Raw genomic sequence first — 27,338 nt, forward strand, 5'->3', positions numbered from 1 at the left:
CTGTGTAACTGTACAGAGTCACTGTTTATTCAGCACGGTAAGGATCACTCACTGTGTAACTGTACAGAGTCACTGTTTATTCAGCACGGTAAGGATCTCTCACTGTGTAACTGTACAGAGTCACTGTTTATTCTGGGTAAGGATCTCTCACTGTGTAACTTTACAGAGTCACTGTTTATTCTGGGTAAGGATCACTCACTGTGTAACTGTACAGAGTCACTGTTTATTCAGCACGGTAAGGATCTCTCACTGTGTAACTTTACAGACTCACTGTTTATTCTGGGTAAGGATCACTCACTGTGTAACTTTACAGAGTCACTGTTTATTCTGGGTAAGGATCACTCACTGTGTAACTGAACAGAGTCACTGTTTATTCTGGGTAAGGATCACTCAATGTGTAACTGTACAGAGTCACTGTTTATTCTGGGTAAGGATCTCTCACTGTGTAACTTTACAGACTCACTGTTTATTCTGGGTAAGGATCTCTCACTGTGTAACTGTACAGAGTCACTGTTTATTCTGGGTAAGGATCACTCACTGTGTAACTGTACAGAGTCACTGTTTATTCAGCAGGGTAAGGATCACTCACTGTGCAACTGTACAGAGTCGCCGTTTATTCAGCAGGGTAAGGATCACTCACTGTCTAATTGTACAGAGTCGCTGTTTATTCTGGGTAAGGATCACTCACTGTGTAACTGGACAGAGTCACTGTTTATTCAGCAGGGTAAGGATCACTCACTGTGTAACTGTACAGAGTCACTGTTTATTCTGGGTAAGGATCACTCACTGTGTAACTGTACAGAGTCACTGTTTATTCTGGGTAAGGATCACTCACTGTGTATCTGTACAGCGTCACTGTTTATTCAGGGTAAGGATCACTCACTGTGTAACTGTACAGAGTCACTGTTTATTCTGGGTAAGGATCACTCACTGTGTATCTGTACAGCGTCACTGTTTATTCAGGGTAAGGATCACTCACTGTGTAACTGTACAGAGTCACCGTTTGTTCAGCCGGGTAAAGATAACTCAATCTATAACGATATAGAGTCACTATTCACTGTTTATTCAGGATAAGGCCGACTCACTGTGTAACTGTACAGTGTCAATCTTTTTTCAAGGTACGGGTGTAGCCATGTAAAATGGCTGCGTTCCGATTAATCTGGCCAAAACCCAGTTTAAAATGGCTAACCCGAAAGGCTGCTGGGAAAAGCAGCTAAGAAGACACAAGCAGGCAGCTGCAGACAGTTTTGCATATTCGGCTCTGGGAAGTTAGCCCAGATCGATACTCAGGGCTATCAACAGCCCATCAACCCAGGTATTTGCAGTTGCATTCAGGACTGTTTGCAGTCCATCTATTCAGACATCCACAGTTAAATCGGCTATCCCCGGGAACAATTGCAACATATTAGCAATTGAATACCGGGCCAGACCTGTCGGCGCCTGCAGTGGCCGAAACAAAGACAGGTGAGCGACCACCCCCCGATCTAGGAATCGCCTCACCATTGGACACATCGACCCCAGAGATTGGGGACAGATCCAATCACTTGGGACTCAGGGTCAAGGGCCGCCCCGGGAGGCGGGAAACCCCTGGGCCCTATAAAAGTGAAGGTCCAAGTTCAGATCTCTCTCTCTCTCCTCTTCGCCTGCTCGAGACCTTCGCAAGACCAGCCACCGGCAATAGTAAGTTTGAATATGGCGATCGCTATCCGGTAGAGACACCTAGCCACCGACCTGTAGCAGCCTTTTGAATCCCGCGGGCCAGATTTGATTGAACAAGCCATTCGTTTCCCTGACCTGGTGGGCTCTTCCTAAGTTAAGTATTGGCCAGTAGTGATAGGTTCATTATATAGAAAGTAGTATTCGGGTATTATTATTGCTTGTTGTATATAATAAATGACCGTTGTTTTAATCCTTACTAAGCGGTGTGCTGTGTTATTAATCATAACCTAAACTTGAACCACGTGGCGGTATCATAAAGATACCTGGCGACTCATGAGCAAAGGTGACGTAATCAGAGCAAATAGACTAAGGTTAAAAAGAGCAACAAGGGTCACTCACGTGTAACTCCACAGATTCAAAGTTTATTCGGAGTGAGGATCATTCACTGTGTAAATGTACAGTGTCTCTGTTTGTTTAGCAGGTTAAGGATTACTCTATGTAATTGTATAGAGTCACTCTTTATACAGGGTAAGGTTCACCTCCTGTGTAACTGTACAGAGTTACTGTTTGTTGAGGATAAGGGTTACTCACTGTGTGACTGCACAGAGTCACTGTTTATTCAGGGTAAGGATCACTCACTGTGTAACTGTACAGAGTCACTGTTTATTCAGGGTAAGGATCACTGTGTAACTGTACAGAGTCACTGTTTATTCAGGGTGAGGATCACTCACTGTGTAACTGTACAGAGTCACTGTTAATTCAGGGTAAGGATCATTCACTGTGTAACTGTACAGAGTCACTGTTTATTCTGGGTAAGGATCACTCACTGTATAACTGTACAGCGCCACTGTTTATTCAGCAGGGTGAGGATCACTCACTGTGTAACTGTACAGAGTCACTGTTTATTCACCAGGGTAAGGATCACTCACTGTGTAACCGTACAGAGTCACTGTTTATTCACCAGGGTAAGGATCACTCACTGTGTAACTGTACAGCGTCACTGTTTATTCAGCAGGGTAAGGATCACTCACTGTGTAACTGTACAGAGTCACTGTTTATTCAGGGTAAGGATCATACACTGTGTAACTGTACAGAGTCACTTTATTCAGCAGGATAAGGATCACTCACTGTGTAACTGTACAGAGTCACTGTTTATTCAGTCAGTTAAGGACCACTCATGTGTAACTGTACAGAGTCACTGTTTATTCACCAGGGTAAGGATCACTCATTGTGTAACTGTACAGAGTCACTGTTTATTCACCAGGGTAAGGATCACTCATTGTGTAACTGTACAGAGCCACTGTTTATTCAGGGTAAGGATCATTCACTGTGTAACTGTAGAGTCACTGTTTATTCAGGGTAAGGATCACTCACTGTGTAACTGTACAGAGTCACTGTTTATTCAGCAGGGTAAGGATCACTCATTGTGTAACTGTGCAGAGTCACTGTTTATTCAGGGTAAGGATCACTCACTGTGTAACTGTACAGAGTCACTGTTTATTCTGGGTAAGGATCACTCACTGTGTAACTGTACAGAGTCACTGTTTATTCAGCAGGGTAAGGATCACTCACTGTGCAACTGTGCAGAGTCACTGTTTATTCTGGGTAAGGATCACTCACTGTGTAACTGTACAGAGTCACTGTTTATTCTGGGTAAGGATCACTCAATGTGTAACTGTACAGAGTCACTGTTTATTCAGCACGGTAAGGATCTCTCACTGTGTAACTTTACAGAGTCACTGTTTATTCTGGGTAAGGATCACTCACTGTGTAACTGTACAGAGTCACTGTTTATTCAGCACGGTAAGGATCTCTCACTGTGTAACTTTACAGACTCACTGTTTATTCTGGGTAAGGATCACTCACTGTGTAACTTTACAGAGTCACTGTTTATTCTGGGTAAGGATCACTCACTGTGTAACTGTGCAGAGTCACTGTGTATTCTGGGTAAGGATCACTCACTGTGTAACTGAACAGAGTCACTGTTTATTCTGGGTAAGGATCACTCAATGTGTAACTGTGCAGAGTCACTGTTTATTCAGCAGGGTAAGGATCTCTCACTGTGTAACTTTACAGACTCACTGTTTATTCTGGGTAAGGATCACTCACTGTGTAACTGTACAGAGTCACTGTTTATTCAGCACTGTAAGGATCTCTCACTGTGTAACTGTACAGAGTCACTGTTTATTCTGGGTAAGGATCACTCACTGTGTAACTGTACAGAGTCACTGTTTATTCAGCAGAGTAAGGATCACTCACTGTGCAACTGTACAGAGTCGCCGTTTATTCAGCAGGGTAAGGATCACTCACTGTCTAATTGTACAGTCGCTGTTTATTCTGGGTAAGGATCACTCACTGTGTAACTGGACAGAGTCACTGTTTATTCAGCAGGGTAAGGATCACTCACTGTGTAACTGTACAGAGTCACTGTTTATTCTGGGTAAGGATCACTCACTGTGTAACTGTACAGAGTCACTGTTTATTCTGGGTAAGGATCACTCACTGTGTAACTGTACAGAGTCACCGTTTGTTCAGCCGGGTAAAGATAACTCAATCTATAACGATATAGAGTCACTATTCACTGTTTATTCAGGATAAGGCCGACTCACTGTGTAACTGTACAGTGTCAACCTTTTTTCAAGGTACGGGTGTAGCCATGTAAAATGGCTGCGTTCCGATTAATCTGGCCAAAACCCAGTTTAAAATGGCTAACCCGAAAGGCTGCTGGGAAAAGCAGCTAAGAAGACACAAGCAGGCAGCTGCAGACAGTTTTGCATATTCGGCTCTGGGAAGTTAGCCCAGATCGATACTCAGGGCTATCAACAGCCCATCAACCCAGGTATTTGCAGTTGCATTCAGGACTGTTTGCAGTCCATCTATTCAGACATCCACAGTTAAATCGGCTATCCCCGGGAACAATTGCAACATATTAGCAATTGAATACCGGGCCAGACCTGTCGGCGCCTGCAGTGGCCGAAACAAAGACAGGTGAGCGACCACCCCCCGATCTAGGAATCGCCTCACCATTGGACACATCGACCCCAGAGATTGGGGACAGATCCAATCACTTGGGACTCAGGGTCAAGGGCCGCCCCGGGAGGCGGGAAACCCCTGGGCCCTATAAAAGTGAAGGTCCAAGTTCAGATCTCTCTCTCTCTCCTCTTCGCCTGCTCGAGACCTTCGCAAGACCAGCCACCGGCAATAGTAAGTTTGAATATGGCGATCGCTATCCGGTAGAGACACCTAGCCACCGACCTGTAGCAGCCTTTTGAATCCCGCGGGCCAGATTTGATTGAACAAGCCATTCGTTTCCCTGACCTGGTGGGCTCTTCCTAAGTTAAGTATTGGCCAGTAGTGATAGGTTCATTATATAGAAAGTAGTATTCGGGTATTATTATTGCTTGTTGTATATAATAAATGACCGTTGTTTTAATCCTTACTAAGCGGTGTGCTGTGTTATTAATCATAACCTAAACTTGAACCACGTGGCGGTATCATAAAGATACCTGGCGACTCATGAGCAAAGGTGACGTAATCAGAGCAAATAGACTAAGGTTAAAAAGAGCAACAAGGGTCACTCACGTGTAACTCCACAGATTCAAAGTTTATTCGGAGTGAGGATCATTCACTGTGTAAATGTACAGTGTCTCTGTTTGTTTAGCAGGTTAAGGATTACTCTATGTAATTGTATAGAGTCACTCTTTATACAGGGTAAGGTTCACCTCCTGTGTAACTGTACAGAGTTACTGTTTGTTGAGGATAAGGGTTACTCACTGTGTGACTGCACAGAGTCACTGTTTATTCAGGGTAAGGATCACTCACTGTGTAACTGTACAGAGTCACTGTTTATTCAGCACTGTAAGGATCTCTCACTGTGTAACTGTACAGAGTCACTGTTTATTCTGGGTAAGGATCACTCACTGTGTAACTGTACAGAGTCACTGTTTATTCAGCAGGGTAAGGATCACTCACTGTGCAACTGTACAGAGTCGCCGTTTATTCAGCAGGGTAAGGATCACTCACTGTCTAATTGTACAGAGTCGCTGTTTATTCTGGGTAAGGATCACTCACTGTGTAACTGGACAGAGTCACTGTTTATTCAGCAGGGTAAGGATCACTCACTGTGTAACTGTACAGAGTCACTGTTTATTCTGGGTAAGGATCACTCACTGTGTAACTGTACAGAGTCACTGTTTATTCTGGGTAAGGATCACTCACTGTGTAACTGTACAGAGTCACCGTTTGTTCAGCCGGGTAAAGATAACTCAATCTATAACGATATAGAGTCACTATTCACTGTTTATTCAGGATAAGGCCGACTCACTGTGTAACTGTACAGTGTCAATCTTTTTTCAAGGTACGGGTGTAGCCATGTAAAATGGCTGCGTTCCGATTAATCTGGCCAAAACCCAGTTTAAAATGGCTAACCCGAAAGGCTGCTGGGAAAAGCAGCTAAGAAGACACAAGCAGGCAGCTGCAGACAGTTTTGCATATTCGGCTCTGGGAAGTTAGCCCAGATCGATACTCAGGGCTATCAACAGCCCATCAACCCAGGTATTTGCAGTTGCATTCAGGACTGTTTGCAGTCCATCTATTCAGACATCCACAGTTAAATCGGCTATCCCCGGGAACAATTGCAACATATTAGCAATTGAATACCGGGCCAGACCTGTCGGCGCCTGCAGTGGCCGAAACAAAGACAGGTGAGCGACCACCCCCCGATCTAGGAATCGCCTCACCATTGGACACATCGACCCCAGAGATTGGGGACAGATCCAATCACTTGGGACTCAGGGTCAAGGGCCGCCCCGGGAGGCGGGAAACCCCTGGGCCCTATAAAAGTGAAGGTCCAAGTTCAGATCTCTCTCTCCTCTTCGCCTGCTCGAGACCTTCGCAAGACCAGCCACCGGCAATAGTAAGTTTGAATATGGCGATCGCTATCCGGTAGAGACACCTAGCCACCGACCTGTAGCAGCCTTTTGAATCCCGCGGGCCAGATTTGATTGAACAAGCCATTCGTTTCCCTGACCTGGTGGGCTCTTCCTAAGTTAAGTATTGGCCAGTAGTGATAGGTTCATTATATAGAAAGTAGTATTCGGGTATTATTATTGCTTGTTGTATATAATAAATGACCGTTGTTTTAATCCTTACTAAGCGGTGTGCTGTGTTATTAATCATAACCTAAACTTGAACCACGTGGCGGTATCATAAAGATACCTGGCGACTCATGAGCAAAGGTGACGTAATCAGAGCAAATAGACTAAGGTTAAAAAGAGCAACAAGGGTCACTCACGTGTAACTCCACAGATTCAAAGTTTATTCGGAGTGAGGATCATTCACTGTGTAAATGTACAGTGTCTCTGTTTGTTTAGCAGGTTAAGGATTACTCTATGTAATTGTATAGAGTCACTCTTTATACAGGGTAAGGTTCACCTCCTGTGTAACTGTACAGAGTTACTGTTTGTTGAGGATAAGGGTTACTCACTGTGTGACTGCACAGAGTCACTGTTTATTCAGGGTAAGGATCACTCACTGTGTAACTGTACAGAGTCACTGTTTATTCAGCACTGTAAGGATCTCTCACTGTGTAACTGTACAGAGTCACTGTTTATTCTGGGTAAGGATCACTCACTGTGTAACTGTACAGAGTCACTGTTTATTCAGCAGGGTAAGGATCACTCACTGTGCAACTGTACAGAGTCGCCGTTTATTCAGCAGGGTAAGGATCACTCACTGTCTAATTGTACAGAGTCGCTGTGTATTCTGGGTAAGGATCACTCACTGTGTAACTGGACAGAGTCACTGTTTATTCAGCAGGGTAAGGATCACTCACTGTGTAACTGTACAGAGTCACTGTTTATTCTGGGTAAGGATCACTCACTGTGTAACTGTACAGAGTCACTGTTTATTCTGGGTAAGGATCACTCACTGTGTAACTGTACAGAGTCACCGTTTGTTCAGCCGGGTAAAGATAACTCAATCTATAACGATATAGAGTCACTATTCACTGTTTATTCAGGATAAGGCCGACTCACTGTGTAACTGTACAGTGTCAATCTTTTTTCAAGGTACGGGTGTAGCCATGTAAAATGGCTGCGTTCCGATTAATCTGGCCAAAACCCAGTTTAAAATGGCTAACCCGAAAGGCTGCTGGGAAAAGCAGCTAAGAAGACACAAGCAGGCAGCTGCAGACAGTTTTGCATATTCGGCTCTGGGAAGTTAGCCCAGATCGATACTCAGGGCTATCAACAGCCCATCAACCCAGGTATTTGCAGTTGCATTCAGGACTGTTTGCAGTCCATCTATTCAGACATCCACAGTTAAATCGGCTATCCCCGGGAACAATTGCAACATATTAGCAATTGAATACCGGGCCAGACCTGTCGGCGCCTGCAGTGGCCGAAACAAAGACAGGTGAGCGACCACCCCCCGATCTAGGAATCGCCTCACCATTGGACACATCGACCCCAGAGATTGGGGACAGATCCAATCACTTGGGACTCAGGGTCAAGGGCCGCCCCGGGAGGCGGGAAACCCCTGGGCCCTATAAAAGTGAAGGTCCAAGTTCAGATCTCTCTCTCCTCTTCGCCTGCTCGAGACCTTCGCAAGACCAGCCACCGGCAATAGTAAGTTTGAATATGGCGATCGCTATCCGGTAGAGACACCTAGCCACCGACCTGTAGCAGCCTTTTGAATCCCGCGGGCCAGATTTGATTGAACAAGCCATTCGTTTCCCTGACCTGGTGGGCTCTTCCTAAGTTAAGTATTGGCCAGTAGTGATAGGTTCATTATATAGAAAGTAGTATTCGGGTATTATTATTGCTTGTTGTATATAATAAATGACCGTTGTTTTAATCCTTACTAAGCGGTGTGCTGTGTTATTAATCATAACCTAAACTTGAACCACGTGGCGGTATCATAAAGATACCTGGCGACTCATGAGCAAAGGTGACGTAATCAGAGCAAATAGACTAAGGTTAAAAAGAGCAACAAGGGTCACTCACGTGTAACTCCACAGATTCAAAGTTTATTCGGAGTGAGGATCATTCACTGTGTAAATGTACAGTGTCTCTGTTTGTTTAGCAGGTTAAGGATTACTCTATGTAATTGTATAGAGTCACTCTTTATACAGGGTAAGGTTCACCTCCTGTGTAACTGTACAGAGTTACTGTTTGTTGAGGATAAGGGTTACTCACTGTGTGACTGCACAGAGTCACTGTTTATTCAGGGTAAGGATCACTCACTGTGTAACTGTACAGAGTCACTGTTTATTCAGCACTGTAAGGATCTCTCACTGTGTAACTGTACAGAGTCACTGTTTATTCTGGGTAAGGATCACTCACTGTGTAACTGTACAGAGTCACTGTTTATTCAGCAGGGTAAGGATCACTCACTGTGCAACTGTACAGAGTCGCCGTTTATTCAGCAGGGTAAGGATCACTCACTGTCTAATTGTACAGAGTCGCTGTTTATTCTGGGTAAGGATCACTCACTGTGTAACTGGACAGAGTCACTGTTTATTCAGCAGGGTAAGGATCACTCACTGTGTAACTGTACAGAGTCACTGTTTATTCTGGGTAAGGATCACTCACTGTGTAACTGTACAGAGTCACTGTTTATTCTGGGTAAGGATCACTCACTGTGTAACTGTACAGAGTCACCGTTTGTTCAGCCGGGTAAAGATAACTCAATCTATAACGATATAGAGTCACTATTCACTGTTTATTCAGGATAAGGCCGACTCACTGTGTAACTGTACAGTGTCAATCTTTTTTCAAGGTACGGGTGTAGCCATGTAAAATGGCTGCGTTCCGATTAATCTGGCCAAAACCCAGTTTAAAATGGCTAACCCGAAAGGCTGCTGGGAAAAGCAGCTAAGAAGACACAAGCAGGCAGCTGCAGACAGTTTTGCATATTCGGCTCTGGGAAGTTAGCCCAGATCGATACTCAGGGCTATCAACAGCCCATCAACCCAGGTATTTGCAGTTGCATTCAGGACTGTTTGCAGTCCATCTATTCAGACATCCACAGTTAAATCGGCTATCCCCGGGAACAATTGCAACATATTAGCAATTGAATACCGGGCCAGACCTGTCGGCGCCTGCAGTGGCCGAAACAAAGACAGGTGAGCGACCACCCCCCGATCTAGGAATCGCCTCACCATTGGACACATCGACCCCAGAGATTGGGGACAGATCCAATCACTTGGGACTCAGGGTCAAGGGCCGCCCCGGGAGGCGGGAAACCCCTGGGCCCTATAAAAGTGAAGGTCCAAGTTCAGATCTCTCTCTCCTCTTCGCCTGCTCGAGACCTTCGCAAGACCAGCCACCGGCAATAGTAAGTTTGAATATGGCGATCGCTATCCGGTAGAGACACCTAGCCACCGACCTGTAGCAGCCTTTTGAATCCCGCGGGCCAGATTTGATTGAACAAGCCATTCGTTTCCCTGACCTGGTGGGCTCTTCCTAAGTTAAGTATTGGCCAGTAGTGATAGGTTCATTATATAGAAAGTAGTATTCGGGTATTATTATTGCTTGTTGTATATAATAAATGACCGTTGTTTTAATCCTTACTAAGCGGTGTGCTGTGTTATTAATCATAACCTAAACTTGAACCACGTGGCGGTATCATAAAGATACCTGGCGACTCATGAGCAAAGGTGACGTAATCAGAGCAAATAGACTAAGGTTAAAAAGAGCAACAAGGGTCACTCACGTGTAACTCCACAGATTCAAAGTTTATTCGGAGTGAGGATCATTCACTGTAAATGTACAGTGTCTCTGTTTGTTTAGCAGGTTAAGGATTACTCTATGTAATTGTATAGAGTCACTCTTTATACAGGGTAAGGTTCACCTCCTGTGTAACTGTACAGAGTTACTGTTTGTTGAGGATAAGGGTTACTCACTGTGTGACTGCACAGAGTCACTGTTTATTCAGGGTAAGGATCACTCACTGTGTAACTGTACAGAGTCACTGTTTATTCAGGGTAAGGATCACTGTGTAACTGTACAGAGTCACTGTTTATTCAGGGTGAGGATCACTCACTGTGTAACTGTACAGAGTCACTGTTAATTCAGGGTAAGGATCATTCACTGTGTAACTGTACAGAGTCACTGTTTATTCTGGGTAAGGATCACTCACTGTATAACTGTACAGCGCCACTGTTTATTCAGCAGGGTGAGGATCACTCACTGTGTAACTGTACAGAGTCACTGTTTATTCACCAGGGTAAGGATCACTCACTGTGTAACCGTACAGAGTCACTGTTTATTCACCAGGGTAAGGATCACTCACTGTGTAACTGTACAGCGTCACTGTTTATTCAGCAGGGCGAGGATCATTCACTGTGTAACTGTACAGAGTCACTGTTTATTCAGGGTAAGGATCATACACTGTGTAACTGTACAGAGTCACTTTATTCAGAAGGATAAGGATCACTCACTGTGTAACTGTACAGAGTCACTGTTTATTCAGTCAGTTAAGGACCACTCATGTGTAACTGTACAGAGTCACTGTTTATTCACCAGGGTAAGGATCACTCATTGTGTAACTGTACAGAGTCACTGTTTATTCACCAGGGTAAGGATCACTCATTGTGTAACTGTACAGAGCCACTGTTTATTCAGGGTAAGGATCATTCACTGTGTAACTGTAGAGTCACTGTTTATTCAGGGTAAGGATCACTCACTGTGTAACTGTACAGAGTCACTGTTTATTCAGCAGGGTAAGGATCACTCATTGTGTAACTGTGCAGAGTCACTGTTTATTCAGGGTAAGGATCACTCACTGTGTAACTGTACAGAGTCACTGTTTATTCACCAGGGTAAGGATCACTCACTGTGTAACTGTACAGCGTCACTGTTTATTCAGCAGGGTGAGGATCACTCACTGTGTAACTGTACAGAGTCAGTGTTTATTCAGGGTAAGGATCATACACCGTGTAACTGTACAGAGTCACTGTTTATTCAGGGTAAGGATCATACACTGTGTAACTGTACAGAGTCACTGTTTATTCAGTCAGTTAAGGACCACTCATGTGTAACTGTACAGAGTCACTGTTTATTCACCAGGGTAAGGATCACTCATTGTGCAACTGTACAGAGTCACTGTTTATTCACCAGGGTAAGGATCACTCATTGTGTAACTGTACAGAGTCACTGTTTATTCAGGGTAAGGATCATTCACTGTGTAACTGTAGAGTCACTGTTTATTCAGGGTAAGGATCACTCACTGTGTAACTGTACAGAGTCACTGTTTATTCAGGGTAAGGATCACTCACTGTGTAACTGTACAGAGTCACTGTATATTCAGGGTAAGGATCACTCACTGTGTAACTGTACAGAGTCACTGTTTATTCAGGGTAAGGATCATTCACTGTGGAACTGTACAGAGTCACTGTTTATTCAGGGTAAGGATCACTCACTGTGTAACTGTACAGAGTCACTGTTTATTCACCGGGGTAAGGATCACTCATTGTGTAACTGTACAGAGTCACTGTTTATTCAGGGTAAGGATCACTCACTGTGTAACTGTACAGAGTCACTGTTTATTCACCAGGGTAAGGATCACTCACTGTGTAACTGTACAGAGTCACTGTTTATTCACTAAGTTAAGGATCACTCACTGTGTAACTGTACAGAGTCACTGTTTATTCAGGGTAAGGATCACTCACTGTGTAACTGTACAGAGTCACTGTTTATTCAGGGTAAGGATCACTCACTGTGTAACTGTACAGAGTCAGTGTTTATTCAGAAGGGTAAGGATCACTGTGTAACTACAGAGTCACTGTTTATTCAGCAGGGTAAGGATAACTGACTGTGTAACTGTACAGAGTCACTGTTTATTCAGGATGAGGATCACTCTCTGTGTAACTGTACAGAGTCACTGTTTATTCAGCAGGATAAGGATCACTCACTGTGTAACTGTACAGAATCACTGTTTATTCAGCAGGATAAGGATCACTCACTGTGTAACTGTACAGAGTCACTGTTTATTCAGGATGAGGATCACTCACTGTGTAACTGTACAGAATCACTGTTTATTCAGCAGTATAAGGATCACCCACTGTGTAACTGTAGAGTCACTGTTTATTCAGGGTAAGGATCACTCACTGTGTAACTGTACAGAGTCACTGTTTATTCAGGGTAAGGATCACTCACTGTGTAACTGTAGAGTCACTGTTTATTCAGGGTAAGGATCACTCACTGTGTAACTGTACAGAGACACTGTTTATTCTGGGTAAGGATCACTCACTGTGTAACTGTACAGAGTCACTGTTTATTCACCAGGGTAAGGATCACTCACTGTGTAACTGTACAGCGTCACTGTTTATTCAGCAGGGTGAGGATCACTCACTGTGTAACTGTACAGAGTCAGTGTTTATTCAGGGTAAGGATCATACACCGTGTAACTGTACAGAGTCACTGTTTATTCAGGGTAAGGATCATACACTGTGTAACTGTACAGAGTCACTGTTTATTCAGTCAGTTAAGGACCACTCATGTGTAACTGTACAGAGTCACTGTTTATTCACCAGGGTAAGGATCACTCATTGTGCAACTGTACAGAGTCACTGTTTATTCACCAGGGTAAGGATCACTCATTGTGTAACTGTACAGAGTCACTGTTTATTCAGGGTAAGGATCATTCACTGTGTAACTGTAGAGTGACTGTTTATTCGGGGTAAGGATCACTCACTGTGTAACTGTACAGAGTCACTGTTTATTCAGGGTAAGGATCACTCACTGTGTAACTGTACAGAGTCACTGTATATTCAGGGTAAGGATCACTCACTGTGTAACTGTACAGAGTCACTGTTTATTCAGGGTAAGGATCATTCACTGTGGAACTGTACAGAGTCACTGTTTATTCAGGGTAAGGATCACTCACTGTGTAACTGTACAGAGTCACTGTTTATTCACCGGGGTAAGGATCACTCATTGTGTAACTGTACAGAGTCACTGTTTATTCAGGGTAAGGATCACTCACTGTGTAACTGTACAGAGTCACTGTTTATTCACCAGGGTAAGGATCACTCACTGTGTAACTGTACAGAGTCACTGTTTATTCAGGATGAGGATCACTCACTGTGTAACTGTACAGAATCACTGTTTATTCAGCAGTATAAGGATCACCCACTGTGTAACTGTAGAGTCACTGTTTATTCAGGGTAAGGATCACTCACTGTGTAACTGTACAGAGTCACTGTTTATTCAGGGTAAGGATCACTCACTGTGTAACTGTAGAGTCACTGTTTATTCAGGGTAAGGATCACTCACTGTGTAACTGTACAGAGACACTGTTTATTCTGGGTAAGGATCACTCACTGTGTAACTGTACAGAGTCACTGTTTATTCACCAGGGTAAGGATCACTCACTGTGTAACTGTACAGCGTCACTGTTTATTCAGCAGGGTGAGGATCACTCACTGTGTAACTGTACAGAGTCAGTGTTTATTCAGGGTAAGGATCATACACCGTGTAACTGTACAGAGTCACTGTTTATTCAGGGTAAGGATCATACACTGTGTAACTGTACAGAGTCACTGTTTATTCAGTCAGTTAAGGACCACTCATGTGTAACTGTACAGAGTCACTGTTTATTCACCAGGGTAAGGATCACTCATTGTGTAACTGTACAGAGTCACTGTTTATTCACCAGGGTAAGGATCACTCATTGTGTAACTGTACAGAGCCACTGTTTATTCAGGGTAAGGATCATTCACTGTGTAACTGTAGAGTCACTGTTTATTCAGGGTAAGGATCACTCACTGTGTAACTGTACAGAGTCACTGTTTATTCAGCAGGGTAAGGATCACTCATTGTGTAACTGTGCAGAGTCACTGTTTATTCAGGGTAAGGATCACTCACTGTGTAACTGTACAGAGTCACTGTTTATTCACCAGGGTAAGGATCACTCACTGTGTAACTGTACAGCGTCACTGTTTATTCAGCAGGGTGAGGATCACTCACTGTGTAACTGTACAGAGTCAGTGTTTATTCAGGGTAAGGATCATACACCGTGTAACTGTACAGAGTCACTGTTTATTCAGGGTAAGGATCATACACTGTGTAACTGTACAGAGTCACTGTTTATTCAGTCAGTTAAGGACCACTCATGTGTAACTGTACAGAGTCACTGTTTATTCACCAGGGTAAGGATCACTCATTGTGCAACTGTACAGAGTCACTGTTTATTCACCAGGGTAAGGATCACTCATTGTGTAACTGTACAGAGTCACTGTTTATTCAGGGTAAGGATCATTCACTGTGTAACTGTAGAGTCACTGTTTATTCAGGGTAAGGATCACTCACTGTGTAACTGTACAGAGTCACTGTTTATTCAGGGTAAGGATCACTCACTGTGTAACTGTACAGAGTCACTGTATATTCAGGGTAAGGATCACTCACTGTGTAACTGTACAGAGTCACTGTTTATTCAGGGTAAGGATCATTCACTGTGGAACTGTACAGAGTCACTGTTTATTCAGGGTAAGGATCACTCACTGTGTAACTGTACAGAGTCACTGTTTATTCACCGGGGTAAGGATCACTCATTGTGTAACTGTACAGAGTCACTGTTTATTCAGGGTAAGGATCACTCACTGTGTAACTGTACAGAGTCACTGTTTATTCACCAGGGTAAGGATCACTCACTGTGTAACTGTACAGAGTCACTGTTTATTCACTAAGTTAAGGATCACTCACTGTGTAACTGTACAGAGTCACTGTTTATTCAGGGTAAGGATCACTCACTGTGTAACTGTACAGAGTCACTGTTTATTCAGGGTAAGGATCACTCACTGTGTAACTGTACAGAGTCAGTGTTTATTCAGAAGGGTAAGGATCACTGTGTAACTACAGAGTCACTGTTTATTCAGCAGGGTAAGGATAACTGACTGTGTAACTGTACAGAGTCACTGTTTATTCAGGATGAGGATCACTCTCTGTGTAACTGTACAGAGTCACTGTTTATTCAGCAGGATAAGGATCACTCACTGTGTAACTGTACAGAATCACTGTTTATTCAGCAGGATAAGGATCACTCACTGTGTAACTGTACAGAGTCACTGTTTATTCAGGATGAGGATCACTCACTGTGTAACTGTACAGAATCACTGTTTATTCAGCAGTATAAGGATCACCCACTGTGTAACTGTAGAGTCACTGTTTATTCAGGGTAAGGATCACTCACTGTGTAACTGTACAGAGTCACTGTTTATTCAGGGTAAGGATCACTCACTGTGTAACTGTAGAGTCACTGTTTATTCAGGGTAAGGATCACTCACTGTGTAACTGTACAGAGACACTGTTTATTCTGGGTAAGGATCACTCACTGTGTAACTGTACAGAGTCACTGTTTATTCACCAGGGTAAGGATCACTCACTGTGTAACTGTACAGCGTCACTGTTTATTCAGCAGGGTGAGGATCACTCACTGTGTAACTGTACAGAGTCAGTGTTTATTCAGGGTAAGGATCATACACCGTGTAACTGTACAGAGTCACTGTTTATTCAGGGTAAGGATCATACACTGTGTAACTGTACAGAGTCACTGTTTATTCAGTCAGTTAAGGACCACTCATGTGTAACTGTACAGAGTCACTGTTTATTCACCAGGGTAAGGATCACTCATTGTGCAACTGTACAGAGTCACTGTTTATTCACCAGGGTAAGGATCACTCATTGTGTAACTGTACAGAGTCACTGTTTATTCAGGGTAAGGATCATTCACTGTGTAACTGTAGAGTGACTGTTTATTCGGGGTAAGGATCACTCACTGTGTAACTGTACAGAGTCACTGTTTATTCAGGGTAAGGATCACTCACTGTGTAACTGTACAGAGTCACTGTATATTCAGGGTAAGGATCACTCACTGTGTAACTGTACAGAGTCACTGTTTATTCAGGGTAAGGATCATTCACTGTGGAACTGTACAGAGTCACTGTTTATTCAGGGTAAGGATCACTCACTGTGTAACTGTACAGAGTCACTGTTTATTCACCGGGGTAAGGATCACTCATTGTGTAACTGTACAGAGTCACTGTTTATTCAGGGTAAGGATCACTCACTGTGTAACTGTACAGAGTCACTGTTTATTCACCAGGGTAAGGATCACTCACTGTGTAACTGTACAGAGTCACTGTTTATTCAGGATGAGGATCACTCACTGTGTAACTGTACAGAATCACTGTTTATTCAGCAGTATAAGGATCACCCACTGTGTAACTGTAGAGTCACTGTTTATTCAGGGTAAGGATCACTCACTGTGTAACTGTACAGAGTCACTGTTTATTCAGGGTAAGGATCACTCACTGTGTAACTGTAGAGTCACTGTTTATTCAGGGTAAGGATCACTCACTGTGTAACTGTACAGAGACACTGTTTATTCTGGGTAAGGATCACTCACTGTGTAACTGTACAGAGTCACTGTTTATTCACCAGGGTAAGGATCACTCACTGTGTAACTGTACAGCGTCACTGTTTATTCAGCAGGGTGAGGATCACTCACTGTGTAACTGTACAGAGTCAGTGTTTATTCAGGGTAAGGATCATACACCGTGTAACTGTACAGAGTCACTGTTTATTCAGGGTAAGGATCATACACTGTGTAACTGTACAGAGTCACTGTTTATTCAGTCAGTTAAGGACCACTCATGTGTAACTGTACAGAGTCACTGTTTATTCACCAGGGTAAGGATCACTCATTGTGCAACTGTACAGAGTCACTGTTTATTCACCAGGGTAAGGATCACTCATTGTGTAACTGTACAGAGTCACTGTTTATTCAGGGTAAGGATCATTCACTGTGTAACTGTAGAGTCACTGTTTATTCAGGGTAAGGATCACTCACTGTGTAACTGTACAGAGTCACTGTTTATTCAGGGTAAGGATCACTCACTGTGTAACTGTACAGAGTCACTGTATATTCAGGGTAAGGATCACTCACTGTGTAACTGTACAGAGTCACTGTTTATTCAGGGTAAGGATCATTCACTGTGGAACTGTACAGAGTCACTGTTTATTCAGGGTAAGGATCACTCACTGTGTAACTGTACAGAGTCACTGTTTATTCACCGGGGTAAGGATCACTCATTGTGTAACTGTACAGAGTCACTGTTTATTCAGGGTAAGGATCACTCACTGTGTAACTGTACAGAGTCACTGTTTATTCACCAGGGTAAGGATCACTCACTGTGTAACTGTACAGAGTCACTGTTTATTCACTAAGTTAAGGATCACTCACTGTGTAACTGTACAGAGTCACTGTTTATTCAGGGTAAGGATCACTCACTGTGTAACTGTACAGAGTCACTGTTTATTCAGGGTAAGGATCACTCACTGTGTAACTGTACAGAGTCAGTGTTTATTCAGAAGGGTAAGGATCACTGTGTAACTACAGAGTCACTGTTTATTCAGCAGGGTAAGGATAACTGACTGTGTAACTGTACAGAGTAACTGTTTATTCAGGATGAGGATCACTCTCTGTGTAACTGTACAGAGTCACTGTTTATTCAGCAGGATAAGGATCACTCACTGTGTAACTGTACAGAATCACTGTTTATTCAGCAGGATAAGGATCACTCACTGTGTAACTGTACAGAGTCACTGTTTATTCAGGATGAGGATCACTCACTGTGTAACTGTACAGAATCACTGTTTATTCAGCAGTATAAGGATCACCCACTGTGTAACTGTAGAGTCACTGTTTATTCAGGGTAAGGATCACTCACTGTGTAACTGTACAGAGTCACTGTTTATTCAGGGTAAGGATCACTCACTGTGTAACTGTAGAGTCACTGTTTATTCAGGGTAAGGATCACTCACTGTGTAACTGTACAGAGACACTGTTTATTCTGGGTAAGGATCACTCACTGTGTAACTGTACAGAGTCAGTGTTTATTCACCAGGGTAAGGATCACTCACTGTGTAACTGTACAGAGTCACTGTTTATTCAGCAGGGTAAGGATCACTCACTGTGTAACTGTACAGAGTCACTGTTTATTCAGCAGGATAAGGATCACTCACTGTGTAACTGTACAGAATCACTGTTTATTCAGCAGGGTAAGGATAACTCACTGTGTAACTGTGCAGAGTCACTGTTTATTCAGCAGGATAAGGATCACTCACTGTGTAACTGTACAGAATCACTGTTTATTCAGCAGGATAAGGATCACTCACTGTGTAACTGTACAGAGTCACTGTTTATTCAGGATGAGGATCACTCACTGTGTAACTGTACAGAATCACTGTTTATTCAGCAGGATAAGGATCACTCACTGTGTAACTGTAGAGTCACTGTTTATTCAGGGTAAGGATCACTCACTGTGTAACTGTACAGAGTCACTGTTTATTCAGGGTAAGGATCACTCACTGTGTAACTGTAGAGTCACTGTTTATTCAGGGTAAGGATCACTCACTGTGTAACTGTACAGAGACACTGTTTATTCTGGGTAAGGATCACTCACTGTGTAACTGTACAGAGTCACTGTTTATTCAGCAGGGTAAGGATCACTCACTGTGTAACTGTACAGAGTCACTGTTTATTCAGGATGAGGATCACTCACTGTGTAACTGTACAGAGTCACTGTTTATTCAGGATGAGGATCACTCACTGTGTAACTGTACAGAGTCACTGTTTATTTAATAAATTGAGGATCACGCTCTGTAACTCTCCAGTCAGTGTTTATTCAGAAAGTTAAGGATCACTCACTGTAACTAACGTCAGTGTTTATTCGGAATCAGTGTAAGGATCACTCGCTGTGTAACTGTACAGCATCTCTTATGTTTGTTTCTTCCAGATGATTATCGGCGACTTGTTAAGGTTCTGCTGGTTAATGTTGATGGTTCTGCTTGGATTTACTTCAGGTTTGTATTCAGGAAGTGAATCAGCCCGAGTTCCTGCTCCTGATCCCCATCCAGTGACCCTGGGTTAGGGAGGGGGTGAATCAGCCTGGATTCCTGCCCCTGATCCCTGTCCAGTGACCCCTGGGTTAGGGAGGGGGTGAATCAGTCCGGATTCCTGCTCCTGATCCCTGTCCAGTGACCCTGGGTTAGGGAGGGGGTGAATCAGTCCGGATTCCTGCTCCTGATCCCTGTCCAGTGACCCTGGGTTAGGGAGGGAGTGAATCAGCCCGGGTTCCTGCTCCTGATCCCTGTCCAGTGACCCTGGGTTAGGGAGGGGGTGAATCAGCCCGGGTTCCTGCTCCTGATCCCCATCCAGTGACCCCTGGGTTAGGGAGGGGGTGAATCAGCCTGGATTCCTGCCCCTGATCCCTGTCCAGTGACCCCTGGGTTAGGGAGGGGGTGAATCAGTCCGGATTCCTGCTCCTGATCCCTGTCCAGTGACCCCTGGGTTAGGGAGGGGGTGAATCAGTCCGGGTTCCTGCTCCTGATCCCTGTCCAGTGACCCTGGGTTAGGGAGGGGGTGAATCAGCCCGGGTTCCTGCTCCTGATCCCCATCCAGTGACCCCTGGGTTAGGGAGGGGGTGAATCAGCCTGGATTCCTGCCCCTGATCCCTGTCCAGTGACCCCTGGGTTAGGGAGGGGGTGAATCAGCCCGGGTTCCTGCTCCTGATCCCTGTCCAGTGACCCTGGGTTAGGGAGGGGGTGAATCAGTCCGGGTTCCTGCTCCTGATCCCTGTCCAGTGACCCTGGGTTAGGGAGGGGGTGAATCAGTCCGGGTTCCTGCTCCTGAATCCTGTCCAGTGACCCTGGGTTAGGGAGGGAGTGAATCAGCCCGGGTTCCTGCTCCTGATCCCCATCCAGTGACCCCTGGGTTAGGGAGGGGGTGAATCAGTCCGGGTTCCTGCTCCTGATCCCTGTCCAGTGACCCTGGGTTAGGGAGGGGGTGAATCAGCCCGGGTTCCTGCTCCTGATCCCCATCCAGTGACCCCTGGGTTAGGGAGGGGGGTGAATCAGCCTGGATTCCTGCTCCTGATCCCTGTCCAGTGACCCTGGGTTAGGGAGGGGGTGAATCAGTCCGGGTTCCTGCTCCTGATCCCTGTCCAGTGACCCTGGGTTAGGGAGGGGGTGAATCAGTCCGGGTTCCTGCTCCTGATCCCTGTCCAGTGACCCTGGGTTAGGGAGGGGGTGAATCAGTCCGGGTTCCTGCTCCTGAATCCTGTCCAGTGACCCTGGGTTAGGGAGGGAGTGAATCAGCCCGGGTTCCTGCTCCTGATCCCTGTCCAGTGACCCTGGGTTAGGGAGGGGGAGAATCAGTCCGGGTTCCTGCTCCTGATCCCTGTCCAGTGACCCTGGGTTAGGGAGGGAGTGAATCAGTCCGGGTTCCTGCTCCTGATCCCTGCCCAGTGACCCTGGGTTAGGGAGGGGGTGAATCAGTCCGGGTTCCTGCTGCTGATCCCTGTCCAGTGACCCTGGGTTAGGGAGGGGGTGAATCAGCCTGGATTCCTGCTCCTGATCCCTGTCCAGTGACCCTGGGTTAGGGAGGGGGTGAATCAGCCTGGATTCCTGCTCCTGATCCCTGTCCAGTGACCCTGGGTTAGGGAGTGGGTGAATCAGCCTGGATTCCTGCTCCTGATCCCTGTCCAGTGACCCTGGGTTAGGGAGGGGGTGAATCAGCCTGGATTCCTGCTCCTGATCTCTGTCCAGTGACCCTGGGTTAGGGAGGGGGTGAATCAGCCCGGGCTCCTGCTCCTGATCCCTGTCCAGTGACCCTGGGTTAGGGAGGGGGTGAATCAGCCTGGATTCCTGCTCCTGATCCCTGTCCAGTGACCCTGGGTTAGGGAGGGGGTGAATCAGCCCGGGTTCCTGCTCCTGATCCCTGTCCGGTGACCCTGGGTTAGGGAGGGGGTGAATCAGTCCGGGTTCCTGCTCCTGATCCCTGTCCAGTGACCCTGGGTTAGGGAGGGGGTGAATCTGTCCGGGTTCCTGCTCCTGATCCCTGTCCAGTGACCCTGGGTTAGGGAGTGGGTGAATCAGCCTGGATTCCTGCTCCTGATCCCTGTCCAGTGACCCTGGGTTAGGGAGGGGGTGAATCAGCCTGGATTCCTGCTCCTGATCCCTGTCCAGTGACCCTGGGTTAGGGAGTGGGTGAATCAGCCCGGGCTCCTGCTCCTGATCCCTGTCCAGTGACCCTGGGTTAGGGAGGGGGTGAATCAGCCTGGATTCCTGCTCCTGATCCCTGTCCAGTGACCCTGGGTTAGGGAGGGGGTGAATCAGCCCGGGTTCCTGCTCCTGATCCCTGTCCGGTGACCCTGGGATAGGGAGGGGGTGAATCAGTCCGGGTTCCTGCTCCTGATCCCTGTCCAGTGACCCTGGGTTAGGGAGGGGGTGAATCAGTCCGGGTTCCTGCTCCTGATCCCTGTCCAGTGACCCTGGGTTAGGGAGGTGTTGAATCAGCCTGGATTTCTGCTCCTGATCCCTGTCCAGTTACCCATGGGTTAGGGAGGGGGTGAATCAGCCTGGATTCCTGCTCCTGATCCCTGTCCAGTTACCCATGGGTTAGGGAGGGGGGTGAACGTAGGAAACTGAGAAAATATTGCCAAATGTATTATCTTTTTCTGATCTTTTTCGGCAATGAGTGACAACTGACCAAGTCTACCTCTCTTTCTCTCTCTCTCTCCCTCATTCTGTCTCTCTCTCCCTTTATGTGTGTCTCTATGTTTCCCTCTCTCTGTGTCTCTCTCTCTCTCCCTCCCTGTCTCTCACTTTGTCTCTCTTTCGCGGTCCTCTCTCTCTCTTTCTCTGTCTCTACTTCTATCTGTCTCTCTCTCTCTGTTTCCCTGTCTCGCAATCTGTCTCTCACTCTATCTCTCACCCTCTGTCTGGCCCTCACTCTGTCTCTCTCACTCTCTGTCTCTCCCTCTCTATGTCTCTCTCTACCTGCCTGTCTCTCTCCTTGTCCGTGCCACTCTCTCTCCATTTTTCTCTCCCTGTCATCCTGTCTCTTTCTCTGTCTCTCTGACTTTCTCTCAGTCTCTCTCTCTTACTCCCTCTCTCTGTCTCCCTCTCTCTTTGACTCTCCCCTCTCCCTGTCCCAGTCTCTCTCTATCTCTCCCTCTCCCTATCTCTCTCTGCCTCCCACTCTCTGTCAAACAATCTTTCTCGTTCTCTCTTCTCTCTGACTCTCTCTCTCTCATTCTCCCTCCGTTTCTCTGTCTCTATCTCTCTCGATCTTACTCTATCTCTCTGTCCTTACCTCTGCTCTCTCTTCCTCTGTCCCCCTCTCTATCTGTCTTTTTCTCTGTCCTATGTCTTTGTATCTCTCCCTGTCTGTTTCTCTCTCTGCCTCTGTCTCTACCGCTGTCACTCTATCTTTCTATCTCTCTCTATCTCTTTCTCCCAGTCTCTCTCTCTCTCTCTGACTCTCTCTGTATCCCTCTCTCCATCTATCTCTCTCTGTCTCTCTCTTTGAATCTCTCTCTCTATGTCTCTCTGTCTCTCTCCCTCTTTGAATCTCTCTCTGTTTCTCTGATTATCTCACTTTCTCTGTCTCCTTCTCTCTGCATCTCTCTATGTGTCTCTCCCTCTGTCCCATTCTCTATCTGTCTCTCTCTGCCTATGTCACACTGTCCCACTTTCCGTCTCTATTTGTCTCTCTGTGTCTCTCTCTGTCTCTCTCTCTCTCTGTCTCTCTCTGTCTCTCTCTCTGTCTCTCACTCTCTTTGTCTCTCCCTTTCGCTCACTCTGTCGCTCTGTCTCATTCTCACTCTGTCTCTCTCTGTCTCTCTCTTTCGCTCACTCTGTCGCTCTGTCTCATTCTCACCTGTCTCTCTCTCTCTGTCTCACTCTCTCTCTCGTTTTCTGTCTCCCTCTCTTTGTCTCACACACTCTCTGTCTCTCTCCCTCTCTGGCTCTCTCTGTCAATCTCACTCTCTCTGTTCCCTGAATCACTGTCTCACTCTGTCCCACTCTCTCTGCCCTTCCTATATCTCTCCCTGTCCCTCTATGTCGCTCTCTGACTGTCTCACTTTGTCTCTCTCTCCGTCTCATTTGCCCTCTGCCTCTCTGTCTTTCTCTTCTCTTTCTCTCTGTCTTTCTCTCTCTTTTTCTCTCTCTTTCTACCTCTCTGTCTCACCGTCTCTCTCTCTGTCTTTCTCTCTGTCTCTCTTTCTCTTGTCTCTCTCTCTGGTCTCTCTCTCTCGGTCTCTCTCTCTATCTCTCACTCTATCTCACTCACTCTCTCGTCTCTGTCTGTCTCTCTCTCTAACTCACTCTCTCTCACTCTCTGTCTCGGTCCCTCCCTTTCTCACTGCCTCCCATTCCCAATTTTCATTTTCCTCATATCTCTTACTCTCACCCTTCTCACCATCCTCTTCTTCCTCCGAGTATACTTCTTCCTGTTCTCTCTATCCATGTCTCCCTTCCTCTCTTTACACTCACTCTCCCTGTCCCAGTCTCTCTCTATCTCTCCCTATCTCTCTTTCTATCTCTCTCTGCCTCCCACTCTCTGTCAAACAATCTTTCTCGTTCTCTCATCTCTCTGACCCTCTCTCTCTCATTCTCCCTCCTTTCTCTGTCTCTATCTCTCCCTATCTTACTCTATCTCTCTGTCCTTTCCTCTTTCTCTCTCTTCCTCTGTCCCTCTCTATCTGTCTTTTTCTCTGTCTCTATCTCTTTGTATCGCTCCCTGTCTGTTTCTCTCTCTGCCTGTCTCTATCGCTGTCACTCTCTCTTTCTACCTCTCTCTCAGTCTCTCTCTCTCTCTCTCTGACTCTCTCTGTATCCCTCTCTCCATCTATCTCTCTTTGTCTCTCTCTTTGAATCTCTCTCTCTATGTCTCTCTGTCTCTCTCCCTTTTTGAATCTCTCTCTCCCTGTTTCTCTGATTATCTCACTCTCTCTGTCTCCTTTTCTCTGCATCTCTCTATGTGTCTCTCCCTCTGTCTCTCACTCTGTCCCATTCTCTAACTGTCTCTCTCTGCCTCTGTCTCTATTTGTCTCTCTCTGCCTCTCTGTCGCTTTGTCTCTCTCTCTCTGTCTCTCTCTCTGTCTCTCTCTCACTCTCTTTGTCTCTCCCTTTCGCTCACTCTGTCACTCTGTCTCATTCTCACCTGTCTCTCTCTCTCTGTCTCACTCTCTCTCTCGTTTTCTGTCTCCCTCTCTTTGTCTCACACACTCTCTGTCTCTCTCCCTCTCTGGCTCTCTCTGTCGATCTCACTCTCTCTGTTCCCTGAATCACTGCCTCACTCTGTCCCACTCTCTCTGCCCTTCCTATATCTCTCCCTGTCTCTCTATGTCGCTCTCTGACTGTCTCACTTTCTGTCTCGCTCTCCGTCTCATTTGCCCTCTGTCTCTCTGCCTCTCTGTCTTTCTCTCTGTCTTTCTCTCTCTTTTTCTCTCTCTTTCTACCTCTCTGTCTCACCATCTCTCTCTCTGTCTTTCTCTCTGTCTCTCTATGTCTCTGTCTCTCTTTCTCTTGTCTCTCTCTGGTCTCTCTCACTCTATCTCACTCACTCTCTCTCATCTCTGTCTGTCTCTCTCTCTAACTCACTCTCTCTCACTCTCTGTCTCGGTCCCTCCCTTTCTCACTGCCTCCCATTCCCAATTTTCATTTTCCTCATATCTCTTACTCTCACCCTTCTCACCATCCTCTTCTTCCTCCGAGTATACTTCTTCCTGTTCTCTCTATCCATGTCTCCCTTCTCTTTACACTCACTCTCCCCTCTATCCTTCTCTCTGTCCCTTCCTCTCTCCCTTTCACTCTCAGTCTATCATTATCTTGCCTCTCTCTCCCTCTACCTCTCTCCGCACTGTCAACTCGTTTCCCCTATCTCTCTATCCTCCCTGTGTTTGCTCTCTTGCCATCATCTCATTCTCAACGTGTCACACCCTCCCTTTCCCTTTCTTTCTCTCTATCTCCCTTTCGATCCATCCCTCTCTCTGTATCCCTGCTCACTCTCCTCTCTGTGTCTCTTTATCCCTCCCCCACTCTCTCCTTCCCTCTGCCTACTCCCCAAACTCTCTCTCCCTTCCTTTCTATCCCGTGCTCTCTCCCTCCCTCTCTCTATATATACGCCCTGCTCTCTCCCTCCCTCTCTCTATATATACACCCTGCTCTCTCCATCCCACTCTCTATTCTTCCATGTCTGTCCCTATCTATCCTCTGCTCTCTCACCCTCCTTCCCTCTCTCTATCCTCTGCTCTCTTCCTTCCTCTCTCTACCTCCTGCTCTCTCCCTCCCTCTCTCTATCCCTGCTCTTTCCTTCCCTCTCCTCTCTCTCCACCGCTCACTATCCTTCCCTCTCTCTATCCCCCACTCTCATTGTATTCCCCCACTCTCTCTCCCTTCCTCTCTCCCTCTATCCCATGCTCTCTTTACCTCTCTGTCTCTCTCTATCCTCCTCTCAAGCTCCGTCCCTGTTTCTCTCTCTGTCCCCCTCTCTCACTCCCTCCTTCTCTCTATCCCCCACACTCTCTCCCTCCCTGTCTCTCTCTATCCCCTGCATCCTCTCCCTCGCTGTCTCTCTCTCCCTCCCTCTCTGTCTCTCTCTATCACCCTGCTCTCTCTCCCTCCCTCTCTGTTTCTTTCTCTATCCCCCACTCCATCTCTCTCCCCACTCTCGTTCCCTCTTTGTCTCTCTCTGTCCCCTGCTCTCATCCTAATCCCTGCTCTCTCTACCTCTCTGGATCTCTTTCTATCCTCCCGCTCTCCCTCCCTCTCTCTTTATCCCCGCTCTCCCTCCCTCCCTCTCTCCCTCAATCCCGTTCTCTCTCTCCCTCCATCTTTTTCTATCCCCCGGCTCTCTCTCTCTCTCTCCCTCCGTCTTTATCCCCTACTCTCCTTCCCTGTCTTTATCCCCTCCTCTCTCTCTCTATCCCCTGCTCTCTCTACCTACCTTCCTCTCTCTATCCCCTGCATACTCGCTCTCCCTCCCTCTCTCTCTCTCTCTCTATCCTCCCCACTCTTGCTTCCGCCTTCTCTGCTAGCACCTTGTTCCCTCTATCCTTGTCTCTTTTCCCACAGCATTCTATGTGACCTTCCAGACCTTGGAGCCGGAGCTGTGGCCGCACTTCCGGGATTTCAGCATGTGCCTCTTCACCATGTTCCAGCTATTCCTGGGTCTCCTCGATATTCCCATCAACTACGAGAAGTTCACTCCGGCCATTATCAAGATCATGTATGTGGCTTATATGATCTTCGCATTCCTGCTGATGGTCAACTTGCTCATCGCAATGATGGGGGACACACACTGGCGAGTGGCACATGAGAGAGACCAACTGTGGCGGGCACAGGTAGGCATGACCCTCCCTCAACATGTACACAGGTAGTGCAACTCTCACTCAATATGTATACAGGTAGTGCAACCCTCACTCTATATGTACTCAGGTAGTGCAACGCTCACTCAATATGTATACAGGTAGTGCAACCCTCACTCTAAATGTACACAGGTAGTGCAACGCTCACTCAATATGTATACAGGTAGTGCAACCCTCACTCTATATGTACTCAGGTAGTGCAACGCTCACTCAATATGTATACAGGTAGTGCAACCCTCACTCTATATGTACTCAGGTAGTGCAACGCTCACTCAATATGTATACAGGTAGTGCAACCCTCACTCTATATGTACACAGGTAGTGCAACCCTCACTCAATATGTACACAGCTAGTGCAACGCTCACTCAATATGTACACAGCTAGTGCAACCCTCACTCTATATGTACTCAGGTAGTGCAACGCTCACTCAATATGTATACAGGTAGTGCAACCCTCACTC

At 46.1% G+C, this 27,338-nt stretch overlaps 1 protein-coding gene across 2 annotated transcripts in view; it reads left to right on the forward strand.

The window, feature by feature from the left end:
* trpv6 (transient receptor potential cation channel, subfamily V, member 6) overlaps window positions 1-27,338 on the forward strand; it is a 164,461-nt gene that overhangs the window by 125,627 nt on the left and 11,496 nt on the right. For both annotated transcript variants that reach the window (XM_072478605.1, XM_072478604.1), the window contains 2 exons: window positions 19,460-19,526; window positions 26,586-26,854. In XM_072478605.1, the coding sequence (XP_072334706.1) occupies window positions 19,460-19,526; window positions 26,586-26,854 (336 nt within the window). The remainder of the gene's footprint in view (window positions 1-19,459; window positions 19,527-26,585; window positions 26,855-27,338) is intronic.

Source organism: Scyliorhinus torazame, chromosome 16, assembly GCF_047496885.1.
Source record: "Scyliorhinus torazame isolate Kashiwa2021f chromosome 16, sScyTor2.1, whole genome shotgun sequence".
NCBI lineage: Eukaryota > Metazoa > Chordata > Chondrichthyes > Carcharhiniformes > Scyliorhinidae > Scyliorhinus > Scyliorhinus torazame.